Below are 23,911 nucleotides of genomic sequence, written 5' to 3' on the forward strand. Positions count from 1 at the left end.
GGGCTTTAAAATATCTTATTTTCAGTTCCAATCTGGAGAGGCTTATGGGACTTAGACTCTAGAGTATGAAAATCCTGGAGGGCACATTTTGGGCGAAGCAAGAAGCCGGAAAGTGTGCCCGGTGAATTGATCATGAACAGGAATAGAGAAATGCATGTAGACAATGACACTGCCCAGGAGGAACACTGGGCACGAATGGCCAAATGCTCTCTGGGCATTGTTTTCCTTCCAGCCACTCTGTCTTCACAGACGTGACTCAGAGGCTGGCGTTCAGTGCAAGCTTTTGTTTAGCTGTCCCTGCTTCCAAAGTCAATAGGCCATGGACTCCCCACCAGAGTCAGGTAAGAAAAAGAGTTGAAAGGCAGAAACATCAACAGGAAATAAAACATTTTTATTGAATATCCATGTAATATGTTAAGTCATTTTAACAACAATCAGAAAACTACTGTGGAATTCACTACACGAAATGAAACAAAATTTAAACCACCTCATCAAAAACGAAGGTAAAATACAGCTAAAGTAGTTGGCTCGCGGGCCACGAGCCATATGGCAGAAGAAAACACCCCAACATTTCTACAGGATACAGAGAAAACTCACACAGAGAAGCACTCAAGCAGGCAGTAAATATACACAAAGGCAACTAGGATCTTTCTAGAGCATCAGATTCTAATACTTTACACAGCTTTGTCAGAAGGTACATGTGGCTTATCGGAGGATGAATCTTGGTCTTAAAGCAGGTTTGGTTACTGACTTGTGACAGGTGGCATAGTACCAACTGGTTCTGTGGAGACAGTATCCCATGTCTGGCAGTGTTGCAAGAGAATGCATTAATCGTGCTTTAATGCAAGAAATGATGTGTTTCTGGCAGCTCGAACCTACTTGTTTCAAAATGTTTGTTCAGTGCAAACAACTTAAAGCTGATTATGGTGAAATCAAATGTCAGTTTCTGGTATTCAAGGAATTTTAAAAAGTCAATCAACTCCCTCTCTTTGATAGGGTCTAATCTTTTAAATTGGAAGGAGTCTCAGTTGAATCTTCTGTTCAAAGTGGTATATTTAATCTCATATCATGACGTGTGCATTTTCTATTATCTGCCTCTTGAAAAAAGTATGGACCGTCCACAGAGGAGGGAGATGTTGTTCTCCCTTTGTCCTTCAGGTCTATCCCAGTTTTAAGGAGCTTGCTGTGACTGGGCTGAAAGGCCAAAGGGCTTGCCTCGTCTTTGATGAGGAAGGAACAAGACAGGAATTTTAGTTTTATCAGGAAACAGCCAACCCCATGTCTGAAGCTTCCCATCAGCCCCTTTTGAATCCTCTTTGCGGTTTTAAAAACCATGGTGCGATATCCGAAAGCCTGAACGTGAGACTAATGCTTAGTTTTCCTTCATTTTGTTTTGGTATTTCTGAAGACAGAACTTTCAGTTCACACCATCACTCTGTGGCCTGGGTGTGAAAATAGGTCGCAGAGGTGAGTGGGAGAAAAGGCTAGCTGCAGTGTGAGCTCATCGGCTGCCCTTCGGCAAAGTGGTGGTCTACTCTAGTGGGGAAAAATATGGAATATTGCACAGTGCTAGACAAAATGCTGTGTGTTCCACCTGGTGCTTTGTATCTTTCCTGTCCTATGCATAGCTTTTCAGTGCTGAATTGGTCCTTTGTAATGCAAACTGTTTGTGCTACACACACCTTGGGCAGTGCAGTAGGAGGGAACGGCAGTATTGTTACAACATCACTACGGAAGGGTCTGAGTGCTAGCCACTGAGGAAACTACGCGGCGTGTCTAAGCACACACGGCGGTCACAGTGTTACACAGAGCAGTCCTGTAAGACTCTTAGGGAATGACTGGTAGCTTCGTAATAGTGCCATTTACTACACAATAACATGGAAAACATTGAAAAACTCCTCCTAAATCAAGCATCTAGTATACATAAGAGGTTGCTTCAGTTTTCTAGAACTTGTTCTTGGTTTTGTTTCACCTTTTTTTAAAGGACAAATTAAAACTTATTTACGTAAAAAGAGCATATAAAAAGATCACCAGCTGTCTGTTTTGGCTTTAATGGAAGTGCATTCAGAACTATGGCTAATTGTTTTATTTTTTTCCTCTTTTGATGGGATTACAATACTGTCTGTTTACCACAAAGTAATTTTGTGTCATAAGCACAGATTGCTGTGTTAAAAATATTCTGCATTCCTCCTAATCTGGTTTTGTATAATAAAATATTTTGTTACAAAGTCTGATGTGCAAACCTTTTGGAGTTATTGTAGGTGTGAAATCTGGAACAGAATTCACAGGATGCACGTTTTGTATAAAGGTGATAACGGAGAGCTACTTTTTTCTTTTTAAATAGTTAGGCAATATTTCAGAAATGCTGACTTCTCCCCTCAGCTTCTTTCCCACCCACCCCATCTCCAAACAAATGCACGCATACACACACACACACACACTCTCACAAACACACTGAACACCATCATGTCATTACTCCATATGCAGTAATATGAAATCATTGACCCCTGTTCAGTTGCTTACTCAAATGTAAGAGTGAAGCCCTGATGAAATCATTGACCCCTGTTCAGTTGCTTCCTCGAATGTAAGAGTGAAGCCCTGATTTGAGCTCTGTAGATATGTACAGACAGATGCTACTCTGGTTTGTGGCTCTGCTTCCTGGATGCTGCTCAGATCATACTAATTTGCCTGTGAAGAAATTCTACAAAATTGGATTCACCCACCAAATATGTGGTGTAAGCGTATCTTGGTGCTCATATGATTCAATAGAAAGCTCAGGTTTAAGTTGTCCTTTAAGACGTCAGTTTCACTGTACTAGTGCCTTACAAGTTGATATTTTTGCTGGAATGCAGACGATGCTATATTTACCATATAATATATTATCAGCTCTCCTATATCTCAGTCAATTTACATAGTTTAAAATAGAACATCTTATTAAAAACATCTAGATATACACAGATTAGGAAACACAACATACAAATACACAAACTAGAAATAAATCTTTAGCATACTGGTATATACAACGGTGTGATACAATAAATAATTTCAGTCATGCTCTATCTACACATCATATTGCTTAAAAGAAGAGTAGATTTGGAGGGCAGTGATATAATGAAGGGCTTAGGGGCTCTCTACGTTTAAATTTGTGCAAATTAAAACAGGATTTGAAGTACCACTGAATTGTGTTAGGAACGCATGGCTGGAAAAATGAAAGGGCCCATATTACTGAGGTATTTACAGATACTGGCTAAAGAGCACTATGTGGGCAAATGCAGAAAGGCTTCTTCCCTTTACTTCTTGACTGCCAGCATGGCGTCAACTTCCTCCTCTACCTGTAGGGTGTGCCACTGGGCGATGGGTCGCCTGGGGTTGGCCAGCATATCTGACCAATGTCGCAGCTCCGCCCCGGTGCTATTGTAGCCCACAAAGACTTTGCCGATGGCATCGTTCTTGCCAATCTTGTCATAGTCCAAAACAGTTACCACCACTTGCACTTTCTGAAAGAGGACACAAAATAAACATTAATCATCCAGCTCTAGAGATAAAGCCCTGCTACGAAGCTTCCTTGAGATCAGAGCAATAGGAGGTAAGAAGAACCAATCTCCAGACACCAGGACAAAGGGGAAAATGACTTGAACATGAAAACCTGAGTCCAGTCCCTGTTGCCATTATTACATCATCATTTTCAGCATCTTCAAAATACTCAATAAATGTTAATTTTGGCACAATTTAAGTCTTTCATGTGAACTACTCAGTTATAATAGATCCTGTTAACACTGCCATTATACAGGTAAGATGCTGAAGCTCATAGAAGTTAAATCACCTGCCTGAAATCACATAAGAAATGAGTGGTTTGGTTTTTGGAGTCCATGTTATAAAATACCATGCCAGGCTGCCCATGTCAACTTGTATTCACCTTTAAATCCAGTTGTTTCCATTGTTTCACCAGCAAAATTTTCGGCATTAGTACTCAGATTATTCTTTTTTTGGTTCAATTTTCAAAGCAACCATGTACGGTAATCCTGCTTTAGGTGGGAAGAGCCAGCATAGTTTTACATAGAACTAATATAGAATTTCAGCTGATCACATGATTATTGTGAGTATAAAGTGTAACAGCAGAGTGAAAGTCTTAAAAAAGTAGTAATTAAAGATCATTTTTCTCATTCATAAATTCTCTCAATAAACATTCATCAAGTAACTGCGTATCCTGGCATTGACATCAAATGGAAATAACCCTTTAGGCCACATGAAATTTACTCCAGTGATTCCATTAGGTTGTGAGGGTTTATTTAATGCTTTAGTTTTCTGAACTGGTGAAAGCAAACACATACCATTTTGACACGAAAGAAACACTTTTCAAAAGTACGTTTTAGTTCTTCCTAAGTAATGAATTTGCTTAGTCAAAATAGGCAATGGCTCCAATCTAGAAACCAAGGGAAAAGATAAAGGAAAAGTAGAACGCGTAATGTTTGGTGGCCAGAGTCAAAAGAAGCAGACAATGTAATGATGGAAGCCAGGGCCAGATGAAGATCCCACCCAGCTGTGGCCCTTTACTGGGCTTTGTACTCTGAGGACTGCATTATTGGACGAATGTGCTGAGAGATGTCACCCACATACAGCTTCAGATCAGAGAAAATGATCACTTCTGAAAGTGGAATTCAGAATGTAAAAATGCAACACATGGGCAGTAAAGGAAACAAATTTCCATCTTCCCTTGTGCAGCCTTGGATTGATTCCATTATCAAGGGAATTACCTACTCACTGGATGGCATCTGGAACCGAGAACAGAATTACCTCGGTTTGGAGCACCTTTCCCAAGCGAATTCATCTGGATGCAATCATATTGCAGGGAATGAGGGACAGGGACAGGAGGCGCATCATGAACAAAAGTAATGAGGATTCTGGAGGGTGGAGTGAGCAGTTGGAGTGACTTTTGATTATTTCACCTAGGAATGTATTGATTAGTAGCAATCAAGACAAAATATCCTCATAAAGGCCTTGGGTTAATTTTTCCAGCTGCATATGTAGTATAAACTTTTTTTTTTTTTGAGGGGGGTTGGGTTGCAACCTTTTCATGTGCTTTGGGGAATTACCATACTTTGCGTCTCTCATGATATATTTCATATGGACAGAGACAAAAAGACAGATAATCTTATAACCTCAGGATAAATGATATCTAAGCCCCTATTACAGCATGTTAAATGCTCAATTATTTTCTCTAGGGAAATGCAAAGACTAGGAAAGCAGCCTCTTGGGGGATAAAAAAAAAAAAGAGAAAAGAACAAATTGACTCCAGGAGCAGAGAAGAAGGCATGCAGTCAAAGGCGTGCTCATTATTTCCATGCCTCATGGACTCTGTATCGGACTGAGGTTCTCTCTGTCCTGACAATATGTTATCTTCTCTGAAAGGCTGCCCCAGAAACCCAGCATACATCTTGTTTTTAATGTGCTTCATTTTCAGTATATTTGCATTTGCTGATATTTATAGTTGAAAAGGGACATGTATTTTTTTATTTAAAGGTACAGAATTGTAGTTCAAAGGAGATTTACAGTAGGATTTTTCATCTCAAGATCCTGCCTTATATTGTTTTGTGGAATTAAAACACAAAATGCCAGGAGGTGTTAGTTTCCATAGGAATAATGTCTCAGAACTCAAAAAAGAGTTCGCTGAATCAACATTGCAAAATAAATTGCTGGAGAAATGGGATGTCTTAGGTTACCAGTGGGTTCAAAGCAGTGAGCTCACTGGTTCAAGCTAGTAAATGAGTGACTGGGGACAGGGAATCAGTGTCTTCTGCAATGTCATTTACTTATAAAACAGCTACTGAAAGTAAATAAGTACGTACAATCTGCTGCCATGTGAAAATGTGTACAACAGAGCTGACATAAAAACCATGAACTATTGTGAGGATGGTGGGATTACTGGTGATTAAGAAAACTGCCCTATGTTATACCGTAGCTACTAGCCACGTGTAGCTGTTTAAATTTAAATAAACTGAAACTGAAGTTCCTTGATTATGCTAGTTGCCGAGGTGCTCATGGCCCACCGTTGGCTGGTGGCTACCATACTGGACAACAGCGATTACATCTCCATCCAGAGTTCTTTTGGATAGTGCTGATTTACATATCGCTTTAATCCTATTGTTAGATCCACTTTCTAATAAAATGTTAATTGGAAAAAAGATAACATTAATATTGTAAGAATAATGATGGGAACCGTTTACTGAGTGTTCAGCGCTGTTCCAAATGCTTTCACATGCATAATCTCACTTTGACATGGATCCTGTTACTATTCCTATCTTATATATGTGACAATTCTAGGCTTCAGTTTCCTTATATGTACATAAAATTGGAGTAATAATGGTACCTCTCTTATAAGGTTATTGTAAGGATTAAATGAGATTATGCAGGTAAAATGCTTAACTTGGGCCTAGGTACAAAATAAACATAAAATAAACGTAGCTATTATATTAGCTTTCTTCATGGAATAAAGGTGTGATTCATTCCTAAGGTACTGTATTTTAAGAATAGATTAAAAGTAAAAATATGCAACTGAAGAATATTTGCTGACTTGTTATTCTGGACCTTTAGAAGGTTCCATGCTGTAGTTTTGATGCCTCCCCTTCATCTCTCCTTTCAAGCCATGAGTAAACTTCTATGTGACTGAAAAGATAGACCCACATCAATTATTTTATAAAGGGTAAAAGTAGTGTTGCTTTAAGCAGTTTGACTCTCTGATACCCATTAAAGATTAGCAAGAACAGCCCATAACTAATGGATGTGAACTTTGGATCCAAGAGCCTAACTGTGAGTAGAGAGGTATGAAAAAACTAAATATATTTAAGAATTACTAAATAATGAGATCATATGCTACCATTGTGGCTACATGTAGCATCCTATTTTGAACATGCTAACCACAAGGTCTTTTAATAGAATACTTCCTATCATAACAAATATTATTTAGCAAATTAAGGTTCTATCTTTTTGAAAATAACCATCCATCCCAACTCAGAAACAGGAAGCTGAATTTAGACAATTAAAAACACAACTTAGCCTAATTTTCCTACTGGTAATTATTTTTTAATAGTGAAAGGTGAAAGATGCTGCATGCTTAATATCAACCTAAATATTTCTTTTATCACTACCTTTTTTTTTTTTTTTTTTTGCTACAAAAAGGTGATAATGAGAATTACACATTGTGGCCTGGGAGTAAAGAGTGAAAGCTCATTTTCTCTTGACCTTTTTAACCTTTGTGGATGTACTTTTTGAATTAGTAGAGTCGTTCTGTTGATGTTCTTTTTCCTACTTTGTTTCTGCTCAACAGAATGCCAGCTGTTTTTGGCTGATGAATCAGCACATCCTGTGCTGTATATTTTATTATCTCCCTCTTGATGCAGTTTGAGCATCAAATGTGCATGGAATAAGAATGATGGTTCTAATGGAGGCGTGTGCACTGATAGTTTACAAGGTCTGTGTGTTTAATTTATGTGATCTGAAGAAATGAAATTGAATGGGAAGACAAAGTAAGTTTGACATTACCTGGATTTGCTCAAAGGGTACTTCAAAGCTGAACGACTCATTGTAGTAGGGGTTAAGCGTGTTCTTTTTAATTGTTGTCTTTTTCTTCTTTAGCCTCTTGCCATTCTGCATCAGATGAATCTTCACATAAGGATCTGAAAAACAGAAACAAAAATTTTAGGAGATCAGAGACACATATTTTTAGGTGATAATTTAGCTTATAAAAAAGTCCAAGTATTCCCGACAGGAAAATGATTGTGTACATATATTTAGTATATTTAAAAATTTCATGTGTTTTTTTGGTTGAAAGATTTTAAGTAACCTATGAGCTATGTTTTTTTGCCATGATTTCTCAGTATTTATAGTTGGATTTAGGAGATGAGAACAGTAGTGTGCCGGTAACCCAACTTTTTGGGGGGGAAAGTCTTGATATGTAGCATTTGCTAATGTGCATGATATAAATATTCACAGCATGGCCCACTTCAAGCTAACAGTTTAACAACTGGCTTACTAAATTCCTGAAAATTTAACAATTGGCTCTTGTGAGCGGGCAAAGAACTGGCTGCAGTATACCACTGCATGGGAAGAAAACTCTTGACAGAGAGAGGACAAAGGAGACATTTCATTCTTTCATTTGCTCAAACAATGTTAGTTAGGCCCTAGGGCTATAGCTGTGAAGAAACCAGACTATCCTTGTTTTCAGGATGGAACTTCAGACTTGTGGGGGAAATAGACCATGAACTTGTAAAGAAAAGAAATACATATGAGATTATGAGTTGAGAAGAGCGCTGTGGAAGAAAAGAGCAGATAGACGTGTGATAGAGACTCCAAGGGTGGTATGGTGAGTCTAAGGGAGGAGTAGAATTCTTACACTTACATCACTCAGGTAAGGCCTTTCTGCACAGGGAACATTGAAAGTGAGATGTGAATATTGAAGGGTGAAAAGAGGCCACACGTCTCTGCATGTGTGTGTGTATGTGTATGTGTGTGTGTGTGTGTGTGTGAGAGAGAGAGAGAGGTATCCAGGATCTGTGCCAGAACATTCCTAGGTAGAGAAGAGCTTCAAGGGTACAGGGAAAAGAGAATAAGCTGGTACCACAGAGGTAATGACAAAAGGAGCAGAAAGACTCCCTTAGCAGTTTCCCCAAAGCCTCATTAGGTAAAGGTAAAGTGATAAGTCAGTCACTGCAGAGTAAGATGATTCTCATTACTAACAGATCAATGACCTACCTTCAGGTTATTAAGAACCAATAACCAGGTTTGACAGAAAAATATGCTGTTTTCTTAAGCATTTCCTTATCTGATATGTAATGCATATTTATTACAGAAAAAAAATCAGCAGTGATAAACAAAAAAGAGGAAGAAATTGTAAATCATTCATGATTTTATTCCCCTAAAATAACCACTGCCAAACCTTCCAGAATTTCCTTCTTTTCTTTCAGACGATGTAGAGCTGGGAGAAACTTTATAGATAATCTAGTCGAATGCCCACATAGTTTTAGAAGATACAGCTGCAGGCCAGAAAAGGTGGTTTTTACCTCCCTCTTCCTATCCCCTACATACTCCTGAAGGACAGAAACTTTGCCTGCCATATTCACTAACTGAATTTACTAAATAGTACCTGGCAGTATACAATTTTTGTTGAATGAATAAGTGGAACTTATTTAGGGCCGGCGTCATAATCTGGATCTCCTTACTCTCAGTCCTGTCTTCTTCCCACTTCCCCAAAGCCCACATTACTTGTATATGTAGGGTATGGGGTTTTGTTTTTGTTTTCAATGTTACATCCAGTCAAGGGGCTCACAATGAAGATTTTCATCAAAATGAAGAATATCTTTAAGAGCCAGAACAAGAGATTGAGAAACCAAGTCCGTCAACTAAATAGTTGGTCGGTTAAAAAAATACACTGTCAATAATTGCAAATGAAAAGGAAAAAAAAAAAAAAAAAAGCCTTGCTGTTCACAGGCAATGCTGATATTTGGTACGGAGACCTTGTTTGCCTACGAAGTTCCCCAGCTCCTCCATCAAAGCACTTTGCACTTTTACAAAGATGGTCAAGTCTCTGGTTGATCCTTGGCACTGACAAAATACCCAAATGATAAATACATGCAAATCAATGTTTATGCCCTCCATGTTCATGTGTTGAAACTTCATCAGCCTAACTAAGGCACAGGGTTTACAAGAGAAGCACGGTGACTATCTGTTTATTCATTTAACACAGTAAATGACAAGAAAATTCCTTGTGCATCTGCCATTTGAACAAGCAAATTAAAAACCCAACAAGATAATTTCAGATTTCAGCATGAACTCTGATGTGATGTGATCAATGCCTGGAGGACGAGAAGGTAATTTCGAAAAACTGATCAGCAAGGTTCTCACAGAGAAGGCCAGGTTTGAGCTAAAAACCGAATGACAGGGAGGAGTCAGTCATTGGAAGATGCGATGGAAGCCTGAAGCAGTCAGAAGGAGCAGTACATGCAATGCCCTACGGTGCTCGAACTTCCACGTGCTTGCAGAATAAGAAGGCAAGGTGGGCAGACCCAGGTGGTGAGGTCAGAGGGGTAACACTGCTGGTCTCCCACTTTCAAAAGCAGAATATGCCAATTCTGACCACGATTCAGAGGTATTCTGTAATTTCATGACACTGACAAGAGGGGACAGAAGGCTGAAAGAGAAGCAGGTTTGGGGCTGCTGTGAATGGGCAGAGTTAGTCTTTGCAGATTCATCCTGATACAGGTACCAAAGCAACTTACTTTACAGGCAAAATCCCCGTCTTAATCAAAAGCAAGACTGGCAGTAACCCGAGGTCTTGTTCTTTTTTCCTCCCCAGATTTACTGAGATATAATTGACACGTAACCTTGTGTAAGTTTGTGTGCAATGTGATGATTGGATGTATGTATATATGTGAAGTGATTACCACAGTAAGGTTACTATTACCTCACATAATTACAGTATTTTTTTTTATGGTGAGAACATTTAAGATCTACTCTCTTAGCAACTTTCAGGTACATAACATAGCAGTCACCATGCGCATTAGATTCCAGGGACTTTTTCATCTTATAACTAGAAGTTTGTACCCCTTGATCAACATCTCCTCGTTTCCCTCACTCTTCAGCCCCTGGCAACCACTATTCTAGTCTCTGTTTCCAGGAGTTTGGCTTTTTTAAAAAACAGATTCCACATCCACTTATAAGGGAGATAATGCAGTATTTGTCTTTCTCTGTGTGACATTTCTCTTAGCATAATGCCCTCATGGTGCATGTTGTCTTTTTTTTTTTTTTTGTGGCTGAATAATATTCTATTGTATACATACCACACTTTCATTATCCATTTATCTGCTGACGAACACTTAGATTGTTTCCATGTCTTGGCTATTGTGAATACTGCTGCAATGGACATGGGAATGCAGATATCTTTTTGAGATAGTGATTTCATTGACCTCATATGCATATCCAGGAGTAGAATTGCTGGATCATATGGTATCTCTATTTTTAATTTTTTGAGGAACCTCCGTACTATTTTCCATAGAGGCTGCAGCAATTTACATTCCCACCAACAGCGCATGACAGTTCCCTTTTCTCCACATCTTGCAAGCACTTGTTACCTCTTGTCTTTCTGATGATAGCCGTTGTAGTAGGTGTAAGGTGGTATCTCATTATAGCTTTGATTTGTATTTCCCTGATTACTAGTGAGCTTGAGCACTTCTCATGTACCTGTTGGCCCATTTATATATCTTCTCTGGAAAAATATCATTTGTAACCTCTGCCCACTTTTTAATTGGATCTTTTAAATTTTATTTTTTTTCCTATTGAGATGTGTGAATTTCTTTTATATTTTAGATATTAACTCCTTATCTGATATATGGTTTGCAAATATTTTCTCCCACTCCACAGACTGTCAGAGGTCTTATTCTTTTTCAACTTTTGTGCCTGGATAAGTCTTGACTGTCAAAGCCTATTGGGTTATATACCCCAGGTGGTCACACTGGTCAGCATCTTGGTCCAGTCATCCAAAATCTTACATTACGTCTCCATTTTCTCCAGTCTTCTCCATCTTCATCCACTCTTTGATTGGCTTGATTTCCTAAGTGTCCTCTGGTTGAGGTCTTGCCCTGAATTCTGGTCCCTCTGGAGATGGCCCTAATTCCTTGATTAGTTCATTAGTAACTTCTTTGGGGATCTAGACCTTGTTCCTGTATCCCTAACTATGGCTGAGTCTTCTAAATGGAAATATACCTGCCTGACTATGAGACATACCCATGCTTTAAGGACACACACGTTTTTAATAGTAAGGATCACCTCTTCTGCAAAGTAGGACTCTGTATAATTAAATTTGTTCTGTTTAGGGGCTGTTCCACAAAACAAATCCTTGTCAATTCTGAGTTTCTTAATGGCTTAGAAATCCTGGTCATTGCATAAGAAGACATAATTTTATGGAAATGATAAAAATAGGCTGTAATGAGACTCCCTAACATTGCTGTTGCTTTTCCTGAGTACAGCTGCTGGACACCACGCGTGGCACTTCAACATCCCTTCGGTTTTTGTAAACATGTAAACAGCACGGGGAAGTATGCAAGATACAAAGTTGGGCTACTGTCCCCAGGGACTCCGTATCTCCATGGCTGCATTGCTTTATTCTGTCCCCGCAACAAGCACTCATGGAACTCTGCATCATCTAAATACTGACAACCCTTCTCCAACACCGTTTAGATAATCCCTGTGGCCACTGAAACACGTGCAAGACTTGGGACAGTTTGCTTTTTTATTTGTTTAATTTATTTTAGAGTAGGGCAGGGTCTTTTTGTTTTTCTAACTGTGGTAGAAAGGAAGGGCTCTCTTCTAGTATCTATCTAGTCTCTGATAGTATATGACTGTAAGTTTGCAATTCTGGAAAATGATGGACTGGCATCTGAAAGAAGGTTCTTCATGTCCAATAATAAACGGCAGGTTACAAAGAGTGCAGATTCGTCGCCTCATTTTGGATGATTTTCAGGTCTGTCGTTTGGTGGTGCTGTCACTGTGGCACTGCCACCTTCACTCACCATTTGTCAGGCTCTCTTTTTGTCTGAAATCAGCCTCACTGAACTTCATCTCCTTTCTGTCATAATAGCTGTTATGACTTGGGGGTATTTTAGGACACTGTAATGAAGTCACCTCATACTTTCATACGCTGACAAGCCTTTTTAATATACAAAGTTGTTTTTTGTTTGTCCCTAACATTCACAATTATGGAGGGCAGAAAAATAGCTCCCTCAAGAGAGGTCCATATCCTAACCCTTGGAATTTGTGAATATGTTACCTTATATAGCAAAAGGGACTTTGCAAATGTAATTAAAGTTAAGGCGCTTGAGATACGAGGATTACCTAGGAGGGCCCAAGCTAATCACACAGGTCCTTAAAAAAAGAGAACCTTTCCTGGCTGTGGTCAGAAAGAAATGTGACAGTGGAAGAAGGGTCAGAGACCTTAAAGTACTCTACAAATATAAAGGAACATTATTATATTAAACCTTGTAATGGATCTTACTTTAAAAATTATTCTCAGCTAACATGTCATCCATTTTTACTAGCTTTACCATCGATCCGGAAACATCTGTATGTAACTGTTATCTTCTGATTACATGCTCTATGTTAACTTTTAAAAAAAAAACAACTTTTTTTTTTTGGAAGGATTTTGCTTTGAGAAACAGTGTAATAATTTTTAGACGTCTAATCTGGCCCTGATGCGCTAGGTGACATGAGCCATCACCTGTACATAGTCCTTCAGGCATTATATCCTGTCCCACTCATCTCCATCCCATCTACCCTGCATACACTGAATCTGCCGTCCTCTTTTGGCTAGGGAGTAAGAAAGGTGATGACACATATATGCCTCTATTTTCGTGCTGTTCCATCCTTCTCTACCATCCATCTTGCCGTACAAAGGCTTGGTTGATTTGATGGCTTTGTCCATGGAAGGGATGGAAATGGGGAGGTTGGGTATGGCAGTCAAAAACTCCAGAAATTCTCACTCTTCCAGGTAATTCTTGATCCTACCGTGGCTGGCATTGTCACAGCACTTGTTATGGACTAAATGTTTGTGTCCCCCCCACCCCCCAAATTTATATGTTAAAATCCTAACCCCCAGTGTAACAGTATTAGGAGGTGGGGGTCTTTGGGAAGTAGTTAGGTCATGAGGGTGGAGCCTTGTAAGAAGAGACATGAGAGAGATGATCTTTCTTTCTCTCTGCCATGTGAGGATACCACGAGGAACCAGTTGTAAACCAGGAAGAGAGCATTCCTTAAGAACCTGACTATGCTGGTACCCTGATCTCTGACTTTCAGCCTCTAGAACTGTGAGAAATAAATGCTTGTTGTTTAAGCCACCCAATCTGTAGGATTCTGTTATAGCAGCCCTATTTGTATCTCTCGCTCTCTCGCTCCAGACTAACGTGGCACTCTTCCCACTAAACTCTCCTTTTTCTCCTCTCCCTTCATCTGTCCCAAGACTCTCAAGGACATATTTTTTCAGTTTCATCACATTTGATATGATTTTAGCACACATTTCATAGAATTTTTCTCTATGCTACTTTTTTCAGACACCCTGCAGTACAACCTTATGCTTCCAATATTACTGCTACCTCAGTTAAACAAAGCTTCTGGCCACAGGGTCTGGCACTGGAATGCAATGTTTTCACCAACACTGGTGTCCCTGGCACAGTTTCAACATGTAGAGATACATTCCCCAAAAAGGATATAGAGTAACCTTGGAGGAAGACTTTGAAACTAAGTATAAAATTCAGTAAGTTGTTTTCCTTCAATTATAGGGACACAATGTTGGGTGACCTTTGCGGAAACATAACTGCAGCCCACATGCTGTACTATAAGGTCATAACTGTAACTACCTCTGCTCTTTTATCCTTGGGACAAAAACGTACCGAGCTCATTACCTCCCCTGCAGGCCTGTTCCTGTGTCATGAGTCCAGCCTGATCTGGGGTCATCGCTGAGTCCTTCTTCTCCACCTCCCGTGAACAGCGAGCCACCACATCCTGCCAATTTACCTTCACCTTGTCACTCTTGTTGGTTCTCTCTTTCTAACTTGTTGCCACATCTCAAGAGCAGAAATCCAGTCTCTCTTGTGACCATGCTCTCAACTTCAAACTAGTCTTCCTATAATTCTTAAACGCCATGTGATCAAACCAGCTCCCTCATTAAAAGCCTTTAATGACTTCCCAACATAAAAAAAAATTCCAAACTCTACCATGGCATTCACAGCTCCATCTTAACTTCCTCATCTCATTTCTACAAACCCTGTGCTCCACGCCCGGTTGATACTCACTCGTCCTCACAGAGAATTGAAAATGCCCTGTCTCTGAACTGCCTGTCCGTTAGCCCGAAACGCCCTTTCTTTCTTTTCCCATTGTAAGTGTGGTTTAAAAGTCACCTCTTTCCTGAAGATTTTACCGATGATTTTCTCAGTCAGAACCTTCAGACAAACCTTTCTCTGCCCTGCAGCATTTTCTTTTGTACTATTGCAAAGCAGGCATCTCTTTCTTTTCTGGTATTGGAGGACTTCTGTGGTTATCTAATAACATAAAAACAATATTCTTGTGGGAAAATGTGTTTTGAATTCACAACTGCTGGCTTTAGGATGAACTCTGGGAAGACCGTCTCCTTGCAGCAAGGGGACTCCGTCTATTCCTATTCCATACCCTAATACCCACGGACATTGTCACCCCCTTCTTCCCTTAGGCAGTTCTAATGTCAAATTATGCTGACTTCATAGAAATATAATTGCAAAACAGCTGGCAGTAAGCAATGATCCTTTTGTGTGAGATATAAAGGAGCCACTAAAGGCTTTTTTTGTATTTACAATGAGAACTAGAAAGCAGCAGTTCAAAGCTGAATAATGCAAGATGCCTGCAGTTTTCATCTTGACAATTTTGCATAATTATACTGTCTTCTTTCTTAACTACCACAGTGACCGTGGGCCCTCGTAACCATGGCCTTTCTGTTTCAACCAAAGACTTGATAAGAAACAGCCCAGTTTCAGCTGTTTCATGTAATCCCTTCTGAGCCAGTACCCCGCTCTGAGTAACTTTAGGTATCTTTCCTTTCATCTTCTTTTCCCCCTGTGGATAATGTTCAGTAAATTTCAACTTATAGTGTTGGAAGAGGAAAGTAGTACTTTTATCAAGTAAGATCCCAAATTTCAAGCATTGGAAAACTCATTTCAAAATGGTGTAAACTGTAAAGGTAGCTTATTAAATTATGTGGTGGAAAAGTCCAGAAGTAGGGTTGTGTGACGAAGATTAATTGTCCCCTAAAATCCTTTCTCCCCTTCTTTTCCTTTTTTAGTTGAAAAAGATGTATGAAGTTTATTTATTTATTTTTGGCCACATGGTGTGGCTTGAGGGCTGTTAGTTCCCCAACCAGGGATTGAACCCGTGCCCTTGGCAGTGAAAGCGTGAAGCCCTAACCACTGGGCAGCCGGGGAATTCCCTCCCCCTTCTTCTTAGCAATAAAGCTCCTACATTTTACCTGGGCACCATTTCATCCAGCTAGAAATATTTCCCCCAGACTCTCTTACAACTCAGGATGGCCAAATAAGTATCTTTGGCTATTGGAAGTGATGTGTGTACACGCCACAATATCTTTACAGTGGCTTTCAGTGGGGGGCTATTTCATCCCCCAGGCATTCTGAAGTGTCTGCAGACATTTTTCAATGTCTGGAGACATTTTTGATTGTCATCACTTGGGGGGTGATTTGGGCATTGAGTGGGTAGAGGCCAGGGATTCTGTTAAACATTCTACAATGTACAGGACAACTCTTAACAGTAAAGAATCATCACCTCTGGGACTTCCCTGGTGGTGCAGTGGTTTAGAATCCACCTGCCAATGCAGGGGACATGGGTTTAATCCCTGGTCCAGGAAGATTCCCACACACCACGGAGCAACTAAGCCCGTGCGCCACAACTACTGAGTCTGCGGTCTAGAGCCCACAAGCCACAACTAATGAGCCCTCATGCTGCAACTACTGAAGCCCACATGCCTACAGCCTATGCTCTGCAACAAGAGAAGCCACCACAATGAGAAGCCCGCAAACTGCAAGGAAGAGTAGCCCCTGCTCATCACAACTAGAGAGAGCCTGCGTGCAGCAACGGAGACCCAACACAGCCAAAAAATAAAAATGAATACACTTACATATATATAAAAAAGAATCACCACCTCCCTCCAAAATAGCAACAGAGATAAAATGGATAAATCCTGCCTTAAAATAAACTTCATGCCCTTCAATTTTCTTTTCTTTTTTATTGCAACTAAAACATGGATGTGATGGGAGAGCAGTGAACCAGCTTTTACCTTGCAACATTAAGTGAGTACTCAGGGGGGACAGGACAACAAGATAGGAAGATCTTGGGTCCCTAAATGACCTCACAGCCCGAAACTGCCTACCAGTCTTGCCCACCCTCCCACCTATGGACACGAGGGATATAAAGCATTTCAAACAGCAGTTCTATCCTTTGGAGCCTCTTTGTTACAGCAGTTCAGTCTGTTCCCTATTTAATACAGATTCAACAATATCAGGGTCCCAGGCTTGCCAGTGTCTCTACTGTTTTCTACGGATCCCTTCACAAATTCCACATGGTGGCCTCCCCAAGATATCCTAAGCTTTTCTCTTAAGGGTATAAATGACTGTACCAGCTTCAAGTCTCATATCATCACATGATACCACCCAAAGGAAAGAGTCTACCTCAGAATTCCCAGGGAAAGTCCCAAGTTCACTCTGATTGGACAAACATAGATGAAACGCCAACCCTGTGGTAAAGATGATGTGAAGAGCTAGGCTGGCTTAGTCTGGGTCATGTATTCATCCCCAAACCAGTCAGGAGGACCAGGAATCCCACCTTTGGAGTTGGGGGTAGGTGCAACTCTAGTCTAAGTACAAGGCTAAGAATAGAAGAATACGGGTGTTCCTCAAACAGGAATTAGAAGGCTCTTACCAAGAATGCTGGGAATAGAAATTGGGAGGTAACCAACCAACGTTTATAGGGTTTCTCAACCTAGAGTCTCGAGGATTCCATCTCTGTCTAAACTTGAAAGTGCACATATACTTATTTTCAGAGAGACATTCCTTTCAGAGAGAAATTCCTAGGAATGAGCCCTTAAGCGCTTGTATAAAGTGGTCCATGACATGAGTACATATACTTTTCTGCTTTCCTAGAGGAAGGCAGAAAAGTATGTGTTTGTGTATCTTAGAGTAGACAGATAAATCTAATTATCTTTTTTTTGGTGGCATTGGGTCTTCGTTGCTGTGCACGGGCTTTCTATAGTGAACAGGGGCTACTCTTCGATGCTGTACATGGGCTTCTTAGTGCGGTGGCTTCTCTTGTTGTGGAGCAAGGGCTCTAGGTGTGTAGGCTTCAGTAGTTGCATAACACGGGCTCAGTAGTTGTGGTGCACGGGCTTAGTTGGGATCTTCCCAGACCAGGGCGCGAACCCATGTCCTCTGCATTGGCAGGCGGATTCTTAACCACTGCGCCACCAGGAAAGTCCCTCTAATTATCATTGAATTAAACTGCCATATCAATATATATATATATTTTAAAATGGTCTAGCAGTAGCAGAGACAGCAGAGTTAAAACATGGCAGATTTAGGATTTAGAGTTTCCTTGCCAACTGCAGGTTTTTCTTGTACACTGATGGAGTATTTCATCAGTAAGCCAATCATTAAACAGTATACAAATAATTAAATAGTAATAGGGTTTACAGAGCAGACAATTTCCATTTCTATCACTGGCAGTTATAGCACATTTACTTGAGGAGGGTCTTTATAAATAATTTACAAGTACTTAGAGAAGACTACATTGAAGAACTTATGTGTCTTTATAGTTTGAAATGCTCCCTGTAATGTTATAGTAAGGATGCAGCATTAAAAATAAATTCTGGGAAAAATTTCCTCTGAGCCCACAATTTAAAAATGAATTTACATTAGTTAAGTGCTGCCTTTGCTAGAAGAAAACAACATTATATAAGTGACTGCCACAGAGAAAAGCAACCTCATTTTAGTGAGACATTGTAAAATAGCAAAGGCTGATTTAGTTCATTAATGGTGGCAGAGTGCTTTGAGGAGACAAAAACAATAGCAAAATGCTATTGTCATGAATTAAATAGAAAGCATTTTTGGTCATGGTAGAGGAAGCCACAATCATTTCTGTTGTTGCCAGAATGGACTGTACGTGACTGCCAGCCTCTTGACTAAAAGTATAGGAATGCATGTACAAAACCTATGGAACAGGACTACAGCAAAGAAAGAGCTTCCAGATGTGATGCATTTATGGGCAAGTAAGAGAACAGTGTGAGGGTGTGAGCTCTATCCTTGGTAGAGGAAGTTCACCGTGTTGGCAAAACCCAAATCCTTCCTTTTCAGTATTGAAGGTGAACTTCATCTATAATTCAACTCTTTTCTTCCTGAACTTTGGAAAATCTTTCGGGAAGGGCAAACACATGAGAGTAGGAACGGTAGTAATTATGTTTGATTCTTTCTGGATGACTACAAAGAGTTTCATGGAATGACCAACTATAAACTGTTTGTATGAGCTGATTCAAAAAACAAAAACAGTCAAAGGAGTCAGCAAAGCAAACAAAATTGCAAACAGCAATTTTGACTTTACTTTTTCTTTTTTGGACATTTGGGCTTAGCCTCTTATTTATGCCAGATGAAAGATCACTAGTAAGATATTTGTTTTCTTTCTTTTTTCTTTTTCTTTTTCTTTTCTTCTTCTTCTTCTTTTTTTTTTTTTTTTTACAATTATGAGACATTTCTACTTGAGATAACACTGGTAACACCGGATACATTGTTACTGGACAGCATTGCTGGGATTTAAGCATGGGAAATATGACAATAAATGGACTCTACTCCTTATCCACATAGAGGAGGGTTCCAGGCAATTCAGTATGAGTTCAAAATAAAAACAATGTGAGACAGAGGTGCTCTTACACATGATGTGAATGTGATGCGGTTGCTTCAGGCTCATCCAGTTCTCAGATTGGTTCAGCCAGAATTGATTTCACTCTCATTAACTCTCTATTCCTTGCATGTACTTGCTTTAAAATACCTACGGGTCTTCTAGACATGCTGTCCAAACATTAGAAAGTTTATGGACTGAGACTGTCTTAGGATAATGGAGGGAGAGATTTGGAAATGTTTCCATAGGGAGTGGAGGAATCTCTCTCCATGTCCTCACTTTGAACTGCTTCTAGAACTTGTCAAGGGTCTGGGTCTATCTCCTAGGGAGTAGGGGAACGGCCCCTATGTTTTCTGTGCTGGAAATGTCTCACTGCTTCTTTCCCTGCTTGAAAAAGGAAATGAATTTATGATCTCAGGAAGTTTTCTCTCCTTGCTGTCCCCCTCCTGCCTTTAAGTGACATTGTTAAGCCTGTGGACCTGAAAGAGTATGAACAAGGTGGCTTTCATTTTCTTCTCAAAAGGAGATTTTGGTTTTTAAGACTCATAATATTGCTGATAACTCATACTTTCCACCTTTGGTTTGAGGTTTTACAGCATGAATAATGCATGCCCTATTTTAAAAAGACTCAAAATTTTGAACACCCTGGTTGGCTTGTTATTAAGTTTCTTTATTTGAATGTTGATTTCTTTTATCCTTCTAGAGAGATATTTCAGTTTGGTTCATTGATGCCCAAATATGGTTCTATTTTATAAAGCTGTGAAACTCTTTGAAATCAGCTGGTGCTCTGCACGTCAAGAAGATAAGTAGCTTTGCAAGAGAGATCAACTTCTACCTTGGTAATCTGGTTTTCTTACAATATTGTAAGGAGGAAATAAAAATAAACTATGACTTCAATATTATACTGCATATAAGAAAATGACAAGAAGTAATATAATTCTGTGGTGATTTTAGTGCTTTTTATGAAGCAAATTTGTGATTAAAGTCAATCACCGCATATCCGTATTTCAGATCTCAGTAAAAAACTCACAATAATGTTATTGTACAACACTGATTTCTTTGGAATTGACATCAGCGAAGATTCTTCATCCCTAAATCTGGGAGAAATGAGAGTTGGGGTGTTAGAGTTAGTCAAATTCTTTATATAGAAAATTTGATTTCTAAGGAGCGGTTTAATTCTTTGCAAGATTCCAGAGCCACACAATAAATAGCCCCAGAGGTGGCCCAGAGGTATAAATGTTAGCGCTGCTCTTATTTTCCCCACGTTTTCCATCTTCTTGAATCACAGATATTCTACCGGCTGACATCTTTCACTTTGACGACTTTTGGTTTAATACAACTTACGTGGTTGTTCCATTTTTCCTGATACTACTCCTTAGTTCTGTGGCCCAGACGTCATTCCCTCGCTGACTCACGCATTCATTTATTAATTCACCTGCTCAGTCTCTCACCTACTGGCTGCCTATTACACGCCAGGCATTCATCTTTCAGCCAGTGTCGTGGTCAATCCTGCATCCTCGTGCTTGAATCCAGTACACATTTGCTAAATGACGGCATCAGTCAGTGAGGTATAAAGATCTGCTGAGCAAGTCTTAGGGAAGAGACTGAGGGGATAGAGAAAACTACAGAACCCAGCTGGTTCTTCAGAGAGCTCACATTTGGTTGGCAGGAGAAGACAGAAAATTCCTGAAAAGTGAAGTTTAAATCAACTCACATCTTTTGTGGTAGGAAAGATAGCATAAGAAAGCATAGCTTTTCTTACTAAAGCAATGGCTGTGAGAGGACTTCAGAGCAGATGGACACCCTTCACTCGGTTGGAAATGCTGTGTTGGAATTCAAGCCTCTACAGGTAGGGAGTCCAAATGAACGTCACAGAGAGAAGTAACCTTTTGTTTGTTCTAAAAATCACCAGCTCTTATGTCCTCTTTTCCTTCCACCTCCACATATAGATGTACAATTTCACAAAACACCAGTGCCATGATATTTGGATGGTGTTTATGCTTGTGTAGAGAAGGAAAGAGGTCACTAGATAATCTTTCTTTGAGCTTGTTTTTTTCCCTTGGCCTTTTCCAGTCTTCCTGAGCATAATGGAATTTCGTGGTTACCCTAATGTGGTTTTCATAAATAGGCAACCCACACATCTTAAGATGGTTTAAATGAAATGGAATTCTGTGTGATATGCAAGTCCATATACCATATGGCTAAATTGTTAAACGTTATAAACGAAAGCACAAACGGTTAAAATTGATAGTTTCTATTCTCACATCTTAACAATAAACATTCATAATAACCAGGAAATCCAGCTTTAATCAAGAACGCTCAGACCCCTTGGGGTTCAGCAATGGAAACGGCCCCCTTTTTCTCCTCGCTAAACTCCCACGCACACCGTATGAAGTTTCACACACACCTCTGGGGACGCCCCAGCCTGCCTGTCCAAGTGTCCTTCACCAGTACCCCCAAAACGATTTCTTAGCCATCCCTTGGCCGTGGGGTATGCACGTGCCTTCAGGTGGTCATATTTGGGAGACACATCTTCAAAGACCTTGTGAATAAACTTGAGAGCATTTTTGGCAGGGAACATTGAATCTCAGGTACCCAGAGCCCAGTCTAGAATGGAGAGTTGGGTGCAGCCCCTAGATGAGCATGTTCTTTTGGTCTTGAAGATTCTTCATCCCCTGGAAGTGTAGATAGAGGGGGACTACAGTATAGGCTCTCTAAACTCTGGGTTTGGGGCTTCCCTGGTAGCACAGCGGTTAAGAATCCACCTGCCAATTCAGGGAACGTGGGTTCCATCCCTGGTCCTGGAGGATCCCACATGCCGAGGCGTGACTGAGCCTGTGCACCACAACTACGGAGCCTGCGCTCTAGAGCCCACGAGCCACAACTACTGAGCCCACATGCTGCAACTCCTGAAGCCCGCGTGCCTAGAGCCCGTGCTCCGCAACAAGAGAAGCCACCGCAATAAGAAGCCTGTGCACTGCAATGAAGAGTAGCCCTTGCTCTCCGCAACTACAGAAGGCCCACGTGCAGCAAGGAAGACCCAATGCAGCAAAAACAAAAACAAAAACAAAAATTCTGGGATCCAGGGCAAGGTCCCTTCTTGCCCACATCTAAGGCCTGTACTGCATATTCTTTTCAATTAAAAAAAATTCTTAGCAGACACTATACTCATCACTCTTTATATTTTATCTCACCATTTCTTAACTAGACGAACAGACACTGAGTGATCTGGCTCGTACCTACCTCTTCAGTTGCATCTCTCAGGATGCTCCCCTGCTGCTCCAGCCCCACCGCCCTTTCAGCACCTTGAATACATTGTGTTTCATCCCTCTTTGGGGCCACATGCCTGACACGCCTCCTCTTCATGCCCCTACCGTATACCTCTGTAATTAGGCTCAGCTCTTTATCATTTCTTCATGGAAACGCATTGGCTCTCCATTTGAAAGCAGCTACTCCTCTTACAATCGTCAGCAAGGAGGACCATCATCCACTAAAGAATGGCAAATGGAACTTGGTGAAAACAGCCCGTTTCCTCAATAACCCTTTCCCCGAGCTTCTCATCAGAAACACTCTAACAGGTGCTGTTCCAGATGGAATAGAACTTGACAGGAATTACCAGCTGGAATAATTGTAGTGAGTTAATCCCATGATTTGCGTTGGATCACTAGCAATGTAGGACATGAGGTTTCTTACAGCAGAGGGAATAAAGTCACGAACTCTCTTTGGAGAAAAGCTATTCCACGTCATCCTTCAGAAAATTGCGCCCTGTTTGTAAAGCAAGTTTATCTAGCAAAAGGCCGTGAAATACGGTTTTCCCCTTGAATAACCGCCTGCGGTACGGAGGAGGTTAGAACATGCTTCCCAGTTTAGCGTCAGGGTGGGAAGGATGGCGAGTGTTAAACGCTAAGAACTGTCATCTCTAGGAGTGAAGATTAGACACAAAACAGTCTAACGCGAGCTCGTGATTTGCCTTGAAAGCCCATCCAAGAGAAGGCAGAGCGAGTTAATTCAGTGGCATTGTGCTGGGTAGAGTCAGAGGTCTGATTTTGAATCCTGTTGGAAATATTCTGGATGATTCGGATGCAAGCCTAGGTTCAAGAATGGTGAATTCTAACCAAGCAATGCTGGGTGTGCAGCTACTTCAAACAACTCACAACTCGTTACTTCATCTGAAGGCCATTTGAAAGGGACAGTTAAATATCTTTATTGAATAAACGAATAAGAGGGCAGACATTATGTTCTAAGACCATTTATGGGCTCAGAATAAAATGGAAAGTTTCTCTGTATTTTTCATGCCTCTTTTAGGACATGGCATAAATAAGTCAAAGGCCATATGCCAATAAGCAACGCTAATGCTTTTTCGGTAAAATCGTTCCTAACAGCTCTGTTAGATGCAGGGAAGTCAACACTTTACAAGATCAGTTTGAATATAGTGTGCTAGATCTTA

General features: G+C 40.3%; 1 protein-coding gene across 2 annotated transcripts in view; it reads right to left on the bottom strand.

Annotated features, from left to right (window-relative positions):
- Positions 1 to 381: 381 nt before the first annotated feature.
- The window catches only part of SYT1 (synaptotagmin 1), a 412,783-nt gene continuing 389,253 nt past the window's right edge, over positions 382 to 23,911 (bottom strand). For both annotated transcript variants that reach the window (XM_057743300.1, XM_057743299.1), the window contains exons 9-10: positions 7,540 to 7,673; positions 382 to 3,497 (exon numbers count right to left, since the gene is read on the bottom strand). In XM_057743300.1, coding sequence (XP_057599283.1) covers positions 3,291 to 3,497; positions 7,540 to 7,673 — 341 coding nt within the window. In that variant the 3' untranslated portion in view covers positions 382 to 3,290. The remainder of the gene's footprint in view (positions 3,498 to 7,539; positions 7,674 to 23,911) is intronic.

The sequence above is a fragment of the Hippopotamus amphibius genome, chromosome 7 (assembly GCF_030028045.1).
Source record: "Hippopotamus amphibius kiboko isolate mHipAmp2 chromosome 7, mHipAmp2.hap2, whole genome shotgun sequence".
Classification (NCBI taxonomy): Eukaryota; Metazoa; Chordata; class Mammalia; order Artiodactyla; family Hippopotamidae; genus Hippopotamus; species Hippopotamus amphibius.